The sequence below is a fragment of the Aspergillus uvarum genome (genome assembly GCF_003184745.1).
Source record: "Aspergillus uvarum CBS 121591 unplaced genomic scaffold BO82scaffold_46, whole genome shotgun sequence".
In the NCBI taxonomy this organism is placed as follows: domain Eukaryota; kingdom Fungi; phylum Ascomycota; class Eurotiomycetes; order Eurotiales; family Aspergillaceae; genus Aspergillus; species Aspergillus uvarum.
Genome location: NW_020291343.1, coordinates 27,498 through 39,038, shown reverse-complemented (window position 1 = coordinate 39,038; position 11,541 = coordinate 27,498). Strand labels below are relative to the sequence as shown.

Below are 11,541 nucleotides of genomic sequence, written 5' to 3'. Positions count from 1 at the left end.
GGAAGTTTGGGAAGTATAAAGTCAGTAAAGTTAAGCGACACCAAATTTGGAGAATTTCTCCTCCCCCCCCCACCTCAACTGATTCTTTGTATCATTTGCGAGTAGGTCGATTTTGTTCGTTGGTCACTACGCGACAAGACAGAGTCATTCATCCTCGTGGTAATTTCAAGCCCTGCTCCGCGCGCGCGTAACTGCGAGTGCAGAGACAAGGCAGATGGACATATGTTCCTAATCTAGATAGCCAGCATTAACTATGTTTCCCTTCTCACTCAAACGGGTAATTCTTTATCTTGGTAAATCGGTCACAGACCTTTTTGAGGCTGTGACTATAGAACTAAGGCATAAGGTGCATGGATTAATACTGAAAAATGCAGAGCTGCTGCACTGCATCCATCTAGCATGGGAGGAAGGCTGTGGCTGTCTAGTCTGGGCAGCGAGCAAGAGACCGGTGTAGATTGATGCAGCCAAGGCGGTTTGTGCTTATCTGTGGCAGCAGGGTCCACTACTACTACTGCAATCGTATATGTGATAGGTATGTCCGTATGTATGGAAGCCAAGAGTTTGGCTGAGGCCTAGAAATCATGGATAGAGAATGGCTGGTCCTGATCCGTACAGTGTGGTAGAATCCCGGTCGTAGTTATGCTTCTGCTGATTTCTAATTGGGTGGGAAGAATGCTCCTGTCCTCACACTGCTTGGATTCATTCCCGGTATTGATTCGCTCTCTATCCATAGAAGAGAAGCTGGGACTTCCGTCGCCTTGTGCATAGTGCATGGTTTGATCCTAACGTGGAGAATATCCCAGGTCGGAGATTGTCATGAGTCTATAGGCACCAAGGCTCGGAAGTTGGACTTGATGATAGAATTTTGGAAGCATAGTGTGTCAATTACATGCAAATGTCATAACAAGCCCGGGTGGTCTAGTGGTATGATTCTCGCTTAGGGATTCCAAACCCAAGCATATCTGCGAGAGGTCCCGCGTTCGATCCGCGGCTCGGGCCGTTATCATTTTTGCCTGAACACTTTTTGTTCTCTTATTGTGCTCTTGAACACCTTCATTCGCTCTCCGGCTATATTTTCTGAGAAGCACCGGTTTTCTTCAGTTACATCCAACGTAACGAGAAGGAGCTAGGTCAACTACCCCCATTGAGCGCGAATCACCTGTCATAAGCCTAGATAAAATATACCTAAAAATGTGGAACCTTCTTCGTTACCCAGTCCGCTGACATAGTACAAAACCTCTTCCTAATCTGAGTATTCAGATACACAAAGGCACTGAAAACAATTTAACACTAGGATGGTGAATCAGAAGGAAACCAGAAGCAAAAACAACAAATCTTGATCTTTTCCCATCCCCCGCCAGAGACACAAAAGCAACCCCCTTTGACGCATAGAAAGATATGGGTGTATAATATAGTACCTAAGATAAATAAATACCCCCGCGGAAAAAAAAAAAAAAAAAAAAAACGCCTTCGCTATGCAAGAACACAAGAAAAGGTTCAATTTTCAACCTGTATTCCTCCGCATCGCCTCATGTGTTTCCACCCGAATATCGAACAACAGGTCGTCAATCTCCTTGAGAGATTGGCGGTCCAGCTTGGCCAATTTGACGTCGTCAAGGACCTTGCGGAGCGAGTTCGCGATCTCGGCCTCGGACTTGACCGAGGCCGGTTCGGTTGGGGTCTCGCTTTCTGCTTGAGTAGTGACAGCGCGGGATGAGGCGCGGGTTTTCTTCTTTTTCTTCTCCGAGTGCTTCTCCCGGCTCGAAGATGGTGTCTTCTGCGGCTCGGGAGCGGTTTCTGCCGTTGGGTGCGCATCGGTCATCTGGATGTTGTTGTATTCCACAGGCTGCGGATTCTCGACAGGCACTGGCTGGGTCGTCGAGGGGACTTCCTCCTGAGCTTCGGGCGCAGGTTGCACCGACTCCTCAGGCTCGTGTGTCTCCGGGTCTACCTCGGGAACCACTGTAGCATTTGAAGCCATCTGGACATCGTCGAGGTGGTCGGACACCTCTTCATACGCTGGCTCCTTTGGCCCGTCTTCTGCTGTGGTCTCCTGGGAATCACTCTCCTCCTGTATAGTTTCCGTGTTCTTGACTTTGTCTTGCTTGCGTGGACGAGAAGGCCGAGGCGATTGCTTCGACTTCTTCTGAACGGGGCTCTCCTCGGGTATAGGCGGCGCAGCTTGGCCACTTAGACGAGAAGACCTTCTCTTCTGAGACTTGTCTTGACTTTCAGAAGGCTTGTCCTTCGAGCTAACAGGCTCTGATGCTTGGCTGTTAGCGGCCGATCTAGTCGTGCTAGTAGCCTCAGACCTGGTGTCATGTTTCCGTCGCTTCGGTGCAGACTCGGCAGGCGACGACTCAAGGTCTTGCGGGGTTGGCAAGATTTCGTTGGAGTAAGTCATGTCGGCATCATCTTCCTCAGCCGCAGCGGGCGTCTTTGTGAGCCTAGAAGAGCGCCGTCTTTCCTTCTTTTGGGGCGTGTGCTCTTCCACCTCCCGTTTTCTCTTCCTCGATGGTAGGGGCTCATGCGAAGCTTCCATCGATGCTTCACCTCCCGCAACATCATCTTTATCTATGGCAAGCTCCAGATCTTGCTCCAATTGGGATGACACCTGGTCTTCCATATCAACATCATCGTTGCACAAGCCGGAGTCACCGCTGGGTTCTTCCGCCTGGGACTCGATGACTTCGACATTTTGAGGCAAGTCCTCCTCCACTTTGGGCCTAGTCTTCGGACCGACCGCGTTGGTCGAGGCGAAGGCCCTTGTGGAGGGCGTATGACGTGTCTCCTTATTGGGTTCTGTGGCAGTTCCTGAATGTTGCTTCTCGGTTGTGGATTGCAGAGGAGAATCAGAGGTCTTGCCAGTAGAAGAGCGGAGGCGTTTAGTCATAGGCTGGTCTGCGACCTCGCTAGGAGCGTCCTGAGTGACGTATTCAGTCTGATTGAGCTCAGAATTTGACTTCTTCTTGAGCTTGGCGGAGCGCCTGGCCTTCTTCTTTGCCTTCTTGCTCTTACCCGGCGTGGTCGTGGGTGTCTCAAGATTAACAGGTGTCCCGTTACTAGGATAGGAGCCAGGAGTAAGAGAGTGATGATCTGCGCAAAGTGAAGTGAGTTCTGGAGGTGATGATCGAGGCTCGGTGTCCAACAAGGAGGCCTCTGGCGCAGATGTTGGGGGTGGTGGCACATGTGAGTCGCTCAACTGCGCCCGGCCTCTTGAAACTGGAGTAGGTGACGAGCCAAGGTAGTTATATTCGTTTTCTGCCGACACAGGCGGCAAAGGAGGTGTTTGCGGGGTCCCTGCATCTGTATCCGAGTGATGCAGGTGGCGCAAGTGCGGCGGTGTCATAAAATGGATATCTCTGGGTGTATTGCTCGGTGGGGAAGAAGACCGGAGGCTTTCAATCATTGAGAACAACTCGCTGCGCTTGTTACCGTCTTCTGGGCCTGATATGAAAGGGTCTGGGTGAGGAACAGCAACATGTTGCTCGACATCCTGACTGTCAGCTTCGGAAGCTCGTTCCCGCTGAAGCTCCTTTGTGCGCACTCGTGTGACTGCACGGTCTGAGCCCCCGGTTACAGGCGACGAGTTCAAGCCCGAGTCGACCGGATTGTCTAGGATGAAAGAGATCCGTGACTTGGCTGACATGTCCACAAGGCTGTTCTTGGCTTCCTGTTCGTCGGAAGTACTCATCTGAGCGCCAGGCTTCGAAGGATTAGCATGAGTTGGCTATGGCTCGTTATGACACGACATACCTTCGATTCTTCCAAAGGTGTGGTGGCCTGCTGATGCTTGATGAGAGCTTCCAAGCTCTCCAGCGCATGGGTTATCCTTTCAGGGCGGGATAAAAATCTCTGTGAACCGAAGGTAGAATTCCAGAAGTCATAAAATCTTCTTCTTACTGATATGTGTGAAGAATCTAGACCTGCGTAGACGATATCTTCGAACTTTTGCAGGAAAGGGGCATTGTGGGGGGAAGATGCCTGTAGGATATTGAGAACAGCCGATGAGAGTGCGCGACACTATACAAGGGTTAGAGTATGTCCGAAACCCCTTGCTTCTGATACTTACTGCAGTGAGAATCCTGCTCTCCACACCACTCTCCACGCTCAGTCGCTTGTCCTCATCTTTCAGATAAATAGCCAGGGGTAGCTGAAGACTTTCCAACATGATAGACCGAACAGATGAACTCCCTGAGCCTAAGAGGGATGTTAAGGATTCAATGAAGTTCGCCATACCGCTCGTTTCTGAGGGGTCGAAATGTTCATAGGAATCCAACAGGGTGCGCCCAACCAGATCAACCAGTTTGTGGAACGGCAAGTGGCTCTCATTGTTCTCTCTCTCAAATTGCTGGTAATGGGTAATAGAAAGCAAGTGCTTGAGGATAGACGCCAATGGCAAGTAAGACTTCCGGGCACCACCCTTCATGATAGACTCGGCAAGAGGCTCAATGATCATGAGTGTGATTGCCTGGTCACTTCTCTCGGTTCTCACCACACGAATGAGGGAGTCAAGCAGCTCATTCCATACCTGAAAGTTGCGATAGTAATTCAATCCCGTTGAAAGAACTTTCACAACGTTTTCATAGTCTCTGGTAACGGATCCATCGCGTTCTCGCGCAGTCTCCATTGGGAGTGAGCGCAAAGAATCTGCAGCTGACTGTGCCGTACACTCCCAGACGGTCTGTGCCAAAAAGGGGCCCAAGGGGAAGTCAGAGTCACTGTACTCATCGTAGAGACTGGAACATTGTTGTAGTAATTCTAAGCGCGAGCTTCGAGAGACTTTATCACTGCATGTTGCCTCAAGTACATTCTTGACCATATGAGAATACGCCTTGCTTGGCACCGTAATCACAGACATTTCACTGATAATTCGGAGGTAATGCAAGGTCGGAGTGCTTAAATTGGCGGTTGCTCTCGAATGGCGATGGGTTGGCGTAGTAGCAGCTTGGAACGAGTAGTCAGAGGTCCGGAGAACAAGCTTCTCCGTGAATCGAGCACTTCCTAGGGAGTGGATCATCGCAGTGGACAAGAACCCAAACCGCTCGAAGAAAGTGTCCATGGAGTCATCCTCTTGTTTTGCGCCGAGCGCGTCTGGCCCGGTAGTCCAGATCCGCCTAAGAAAAACCAGTACGTGAGCCACGGTCTGCATTGACTCAGGAGTTGGGGTAATCTCTTTGTTGAAGGTGAACGCCAAGGCCCTGGATAAATTCAGCCATGCAGCGCCAACATGCGACTGTTCGAAGTTATCAGTCCAGATTGGCGCTTTGAAGATACTCTCGAGAACATCAAGTATTGATGAGATTCTGGATCTTAGCCACCTGCTATCAATAGAAGGTAACTCCTCCGGATCCAGCTTGTTGCTCTCATTGACTTTGTTTTCTACCCAGGGCTTTGGGTGCGAGCTCCAGAACATGCTGGACAGCACGTGAGCGAGTCGATCATGCATGCCGGGCACTGTTGCGAACACGGTCGATAAGGGCGAGGCAATGTACTCTTTCCAAACAACATCCAGGTGCTCAAAAGTTGCAGACGGACGGAAGGCATAGTATAGTAGATTGTAATAACTGCAGAGTGCCAGCTGGCTCGGTTGCTTGTCGTGCTTCTTGCGGTCGAACTGGGACATGATCGGTTTGCTCAGCATCTTGAGTATAGAAGGGCTTGTTGTATCGCTCGGGCCAACGACCAGAACAAATCGATTCCAACCGAGGATAGCCTGGGCTTTGATTGAAGAGTCACTGCAATTGAAGCACCTTTGCAAAACCAGCACCCATTCTTTGAAATGTTCCCACTGGCCAACGTTGAACTTTTTACTTCTCAGAAGCAGTACAATCACGCCCCAGACCTGCGGTACATGTATACCGGACTCGGGATTGTTCATCATCCGTGACATCCTCTCGCAGACTTCAGTTACCATCTTTCTGCCTTTGTCTATGAATCTTCCAAGCACATCCCGGACGGTTTTTGATAGCGTTGGATTGGGGCCAGATGTGATAGAGGTCTGGAAGCCGACAGAAATAGCTTTGAGGCGAGTATCCTTCATATGATGAAGTAGTCCCGAAATTAAATGCTCCATCCACAGCGCTGCATGAGAGACAAATGTCGATTTGGATTGACCGAGAACACGAGAGTAGATACTCAACCGCTGAGACACAATTGCATTTCCATTGACACGGCTAGTCAGACTGTTCAAGACAGTGAGAAGGCGTATCACCCTGGCATTGGTCATGATTTTTGTATTAAAGTTTTGTGTAGCCAAGACAGATAAGTAATGTGTGATCACGGACTTGGGCACTTTGGCATCTTGCAGACAATCGATCGAATGATCGATAAGGAATGCCTTGAACTCGTCCGACAGTCGCGCAGATATCTCATTGTGCCAGACAAGAGCAACAGCCAGTTTCAGCGCTTGGATGACAAGATTGGTGTCCAAAGGTCCTCCAGTCGGCAGGTCTCTGCTGATGTCTCGTTGTATAAAATGCGTAATTGTGCCCAACTTCGCAATGACTTCCTGCTCCCCAGGAAGCCCTTCATATGCCCTTAGCGCTCCGAAGAATTGCATATATGCATCGAGTCTGGAGCTGACGGTGTCGCCAGCTAATTGCTGGAGAATGGATTCAAGAAGCATGGCGAACGTGTCGGGAATGGGAGGAGCGGAGGAAGGGGAATCGGCTGGAGCGTGCGAGCTCGTCGTCTTGAGAATCGACTTTGCGGGTTTGAGTTCGTTTGACGGGGGGAGAACTTTCAGCTCAGGTCGCGATTTTGCGGTGGAATTCGTGAAAGTCGGAGGTTTGATATATTTAGTCCATGGCGAGAAGTTCACGCGCTTGGACTGACGGGTCGAGGGGGCCCCGGTCGAACCATTGACAGAGAAAGGAGAGTCACGAGGCGTATGCACAATGGCCGGAGAGTCTTCCCTTCGATCTTTCTCAGACAGCATAAAAGATGATGTCCTTGGTGGAGTCGGCGGACGAGCAGAGACAGGACCGAGAATCTCCACCATATTTTTGACGATCGAATGGTTAAGAAATAGGGATCAGAAGCGGAGAAAGAAAAAAGGACATCGCGATAAGGCCTGACGATGATCACGAGTGGTCCATTCTCTAGTTCAAGCCTGAGAGAGACAACCTGGAGCGAGATTTGAAGCCCAGATAAAGCAGGGCTGTCGAGCGTTTGATCCTCTGGGAACCGCGCCAAGCCACGCAGCTCAAAAGGGACGCGCCTGTGGCTGAGGCACGCGTAAAGTGGCAGCGCCGCGTTTGATACCTTAGTGCCTTAATGCCTGAGAAGACAAGGCACTAGTACTGGTATCCGGGCGGGAAGTTGGAAACAAATAGAACAAACAAATGAATCATTTAATGATAGAACCAGTCTAGATATTTGGGCTCGAAACATGGGTCTGGGCTCGTGTCTTTAATAGGAAACATTCTCGAAAAAATGAGAATTCCCTCCTCGACAGGGCGCAGAGAAATCTACCTATATCAGTACATACTTTTCTTCCATCGATACTTGTGGAGATACAAATACTGCACATTTGTGAGCCTGAGTGGGGTTCTCCTGCTTTATCGCACCTCTCCGATCCTCTATTCACCGATCCACCGGCTTTAGCTTCTGGCAAGAACCATCCCCGCGGATCCAAGGCCGGAAACCTTTACATCACTTGTTCCAGGGCCTCTAAACCTTGCGCTCCAGCGTGACTTATCAAGAGAGTGTTACTATTTTGAACCATTCAGATTACTGGAACGCTGAGGTTTGTGCGGTCGTGAAGGTCACCAGCTATAATCAAGCGGGGCCCAAGTTTGGGTGGACTACCAGGGGGTGTGCTATTCATACAAAGCCACACGGGACACAGGAATCCGGTTGCTTCTCTGCCGAGTTCAAGTTTCGAACAACATAAAAGATGGAGTTTCGCATGCTCCAAGGTGCAGGTATGTGGAAACTGCCATCATGTCGACGTAGACTAACAGACTATGCTTAGCTAAACTGCAACGGGTCTCCCAGTTGGTGGAGTTGCTAAAACAAGACCAGCTGGAGAAGTCGCTCACATCACAGCGTAAGTACAAAGAAAAGAATAGTCCTGATCAAGCTTCTTACAATATGGCATGCACCTTATAGAACGGGTACAAACCCTGTTGGAGCTGAGGCAGCATGGCACCAATCCTGATAATGCAGGCCCAATCTATTCTAAAGAGGTACTACCTAGGAACCGAGTACTCCTAGCTTGCTTCGACTGCTAAATATTTTGCAGGGAATAGAATTGCTAGCCAGGTACGGTGTTACGGGAGAAACGACCGATGTGCGGCGAGCTGCCCTACGATGCGTTGCAAATGCTCTTCTCCTGAACCCTGCTATGCGCCAGTTGTTTGTTGATACAGGCTATGGAGGTAAATTGGCGGAGTTACTCAAAGTATGCAAATCAACTACACCGTCAAACATGTATGTCTATTTGCTGACACCTGGCTAGTGTGACTCTTCGGACGACGAAATGGTTATTAGTCGCATACTCTTTCTCTCCACATATGACACCACCATGGACTTCGAAATACTCATCAAGAATCATCTTCTGAGTGAAAATGTCAACTATGTAAGTGAGCCCTCTCCACCATCCCACACCCCCTCTCTTCCCTCCAGAGGAGTAGAGTTAAACTGACCGATCAATCTATGTAGCAAATTACTCGACACGCCAAGCAATTTCCGAAGTCGGGAAAGAAGCCCTTGTCGCAAATGGACGAACTGGCGCTCATCGACACACTGAAATTGATTTTCAATGTCTCCAAGATCTATCCGGAGCTCGCGGGGAGCTTTTCGCCTTCGATCCCGCACCTCTTCAAGATCATCAGCCGGATAGATATTCCTGAAAAGCCCCTAGACGGTTTGCTCGGCTATCTTCTCAACTGCCTGTCAACCCTTGACCTTGAGAACAAGAAAGGCAAAGCATGGGAGAGCAGTCCGCTTTTTCCGACGTTCAATCAGAACTGCAATATCGACAAGCTGATCAATATTCTGGACCAGGCTGTGTCTGCCTACAAGGCAGATGAGTTGGAAACCAAAGCGATCCCACTCTTCCACGCTCTTGTGACTATTCATGAGCTGGCACCTGATGGCGTCCGCAAGTACATGCAATGGCTTTTGTTGCCCGAAGAGAATGATAGAAGTCGTCCCATTGGCCAGTCCGACACGCTTTCCTCCAAGCTTCTGAATCTCTCAACCACCCCCTATCCGAACGTAAAGACAGCTATCTCCGAGCTCATGTTCGTCCTTTCTGGAAAGGATGCGGAGAACTTGACCAGAAACATTGGCTATGGATTTGCAGCAGGTTTGTTGGCCTCTCGTGGCATGGAGATACCGCAGACAGCGGGCGATGCATTCGCTACGAACCCGCAAGGATTTGATCCGGAGGTCAACCCCATAACTGGCCAGAAATGGGCTGCGGAGAAGAAGGATGAATGGCCGCCTATGACAAAGGAAGAGAAGGAGCGTGAGGCAGAGCGATTGTTTGTGCTCTTCGAGAGGTTTGTGTTCCGCCACCGATCATATAGCTGATTGCTGACAGCTTCATACAGGGCCAAGGCGAATGGAATACTCAACGTGGAGAACCCTGTCACACGTGCCCTCCACGAAGGTAGATTCGAAGAACTGTCTGACTCGGACGACAGCAACTGAGCGTTTGCTATCTGGACCCCTTTGTTACTGCTGTACTATACCTGTCAATTGGGCTGGGACCCGGAGCTGTACAGGTTTCTTTCCCATCTACGATATCTGATCTTACCGTCTAGCTCCTCAGCATAGCATCACAATTACAATTCCCCCTTGTACATTAATTCGGGTAGCTCTGTTCCTCATCGTCTTGATCTGTCATCCGCAGAATCGAATGGAAAGCAAGCCGGCATGATTTGGCCACCTATTAATAAGCGACATAATCCCGGTGTAGAAGCTCTGAGCAGCACCTCGAAGATGCTTGAAGCTTCCGGTAGAGTCTGGTGTAGAGGCCAATGGACCTGTAGTATGAGCAGACTTGTATTTGCATATCATTTCTCAGGCTTTAGGAAGCACCGTTGAGATTGGTGCAGATGACGTACGGATCTGGTGCGGGGCGGGGTGTTAAGGCGGGCGGCGTAAAAATCTCCGCCCGCGGCAGAAAAAGAGTAGTCTGTCGCGCGCGGGGCACTTCGAATTCGATTTCCCAATCCACCCAACAACAATCACCAGAATTTGTTATCGGTCACCAAAGCGACCGTCCATTGTATACCGACCGCCTTGAACGTTTTTTTTTAACATCATTTCACAAATATAACCGTCAAAATGTCGAAGCCTTTCGATCCCGAGACCGCGGAGAACTTGGACGATGTAAGTTCGTGCTTTTGCGCCAGGAAAGAAAACCCCTGGTGAATTCCATCTTTCGAAAAGCAAGATCAACAGCTAATCTTCTCGCGCTGTAGATGGAGAAGCAGTTTGCCGTCAAGGGTCCGTGTCCACTCACCTCAGCGTTCTAGGCAAAGAAAAACCACTCATACTCACATCCCCTTGTACAGCCGTGGAGCACTTGATGACATACTGGGCGATCCTCGAGAAGGTCCGCGGCTCGCAGCTTCGTCTGACCAAGATGGACGACGAGATCTACGAGTCCTTCATGAAGGAGTTCCCGGACTTCGACCCCGCCGAGACGCTGAACGAGGACACGATGAAGAGCAAGGAGGGCAAGGAGAAGTGGCGCAACTGGATGAACCAGTACGAGAAGACGGTCGCCGACTTCAACTTCGGAACTATGCTCCGCTCCAACCCCAAGTTCGAGTACGACCAGGAGACGACCATCTTCGGTGAGTTCTCTCTTCTCCTACAGGATGTTTGTGCGCAACTGGGGAATATGTGGGACTAACGTCGTGAAACAGCTATGCGCATGCAGTTCTACGCGATCGAGATCGCCAGGTGAGCATCCTCGCTCTGACTGAGGGAAAACACAGGTGGACTAATCAATTATTGATTCCTCAGAAACCGCGCTGGACTCAACGACTGGATCTACGAGAAGGCACAGAAGGCGAGCTCCTAGATGTGTGCCACGGACTACACTTTTAAAACCTCCCCTTGGCCGTTCTAGAATCGTCGCACGAATGACTGGATCCGTTCCCCAGGCTCCCAATCCTGCATTTGCTGTCGCTTTACGGGATAGTGCACCGACTCGATTCCATAGTCATCCCACTTCAAGACCCGTTCATGGTCCCATGGATATTTCAGTAACGGTCTCAATGACCTTGGCAGAGAGTCTGGTTTCCCTGCGAGAATGACAACCGGATTGGTCTCAGTTTTTCTCTTCATTCTCAAAAAGCGAAACATTATGTGTATATACAGTGGGTGGATCTTGTTCATTTGAAATGAACTGATGAATAGACTTTTTTTTTTTTTCTTTTTGGGTGGTTGGCCCTCAGGGCGAGCGGAGAAAAACAACAATGGCAACCGTGGATCATTATCTTTCCCTTCCTCAATATAACCGCTTTGGGACAAGGAGCGGGATAATGGGTTATCCCAGCCTGCCATGAATGTCTG

The 11,541-nt window shown here is 49.9% G+C and overlaps 3 protein-coding genes and 1 non-coding gene across 4 annotated transcripts; 3 read left to right on the top strand and 1 right to left on the bottom strand.

Moving 5' to 3' along the window:
• The first annotated feature begins 907 nt into the window (after positions 1-907).
• Positions 908-999, top strand: BO82DRAFT_t234. Its single transcript has one exon. It is a non-coding gene; the product is annotated as a tRNA-Pro (tRNA).
• A 438-nt stretch (positions 1,000-1,437) lies between these two features.
• On the bottom strand, positions 1,438-7,105 carry BO82DRAFT_393831 (putative telomere length regulator protein (Rif1)). The gene is made up of 4 exons (XM_025638698.1): positions 4,073-7,105; positions 3,904-4,023; positions 3,757-3,855; positions 1,438-3,706 (listed from the first exon to the last, which is right to left on the bottom strand). Exons 1-4 carry the CDS (start codon positions 7,001-7,003, stop codon positions 1,505-1,507), a joined length of 5,352 nt encoding a protein of 1,783 aa, XP_025489592.1. The 5' UTR covers positions 7,004-7,105; the 3' UTR covers positions 1,438-1,504.
• A 296-nt stretch (positions 7,106-7,401) lies between these two features.
• On the top strand, positions 7,402-9,870 carry BO82DRAFT_340258 (synembryn). Its single transcript, XM_025633502.1, has 7 exons — positions 7,402-7,928; positions 7,979-8,053; positions 8,116-8,192; positions 8,249-8,407; positions 8,465-8,584; positions 8,668-9,512; positions 9,564-9,870. The coding sequence occupies exons 1-7, from the start codon at positions 7,901-7,903 to the stop codon at positions 9,661-9,663; spliced, it is 1,404 nt and encodes a 467-aa protein (XP_025489591.1). The 5' UTR covers positions 7,402-7,900; the 3' UTR covers positions 9,664-9,870.
• A 662-nt stretch (positions 9,871-10,532) lies between these two features.
• BO82DRAFT_356362 (polysaccharide biosynthesis domain-containing protein) lies at positions 10,533-11,126 on the top strand. Its single transcript, XM_025635707.1, has 3 exons — positions 10,533-10,817; positions 10,890-10,926; positions 10,990-11,126. The coding sequence occupies exons 1-3, from the start codon at positions 10,547-10,549 to the stop codon at positions 11,045-11,047; spliced, it is 366 nt and encodes a 121-aa protein (XP_025489590.1). The 5' UTR covers positions 10,533-10,546; the 3' UTR covers positions 11,048-11,126.
• The last annotated feature ends 415 nt before the right edge of the window (positions 11,127-11,541 follow it).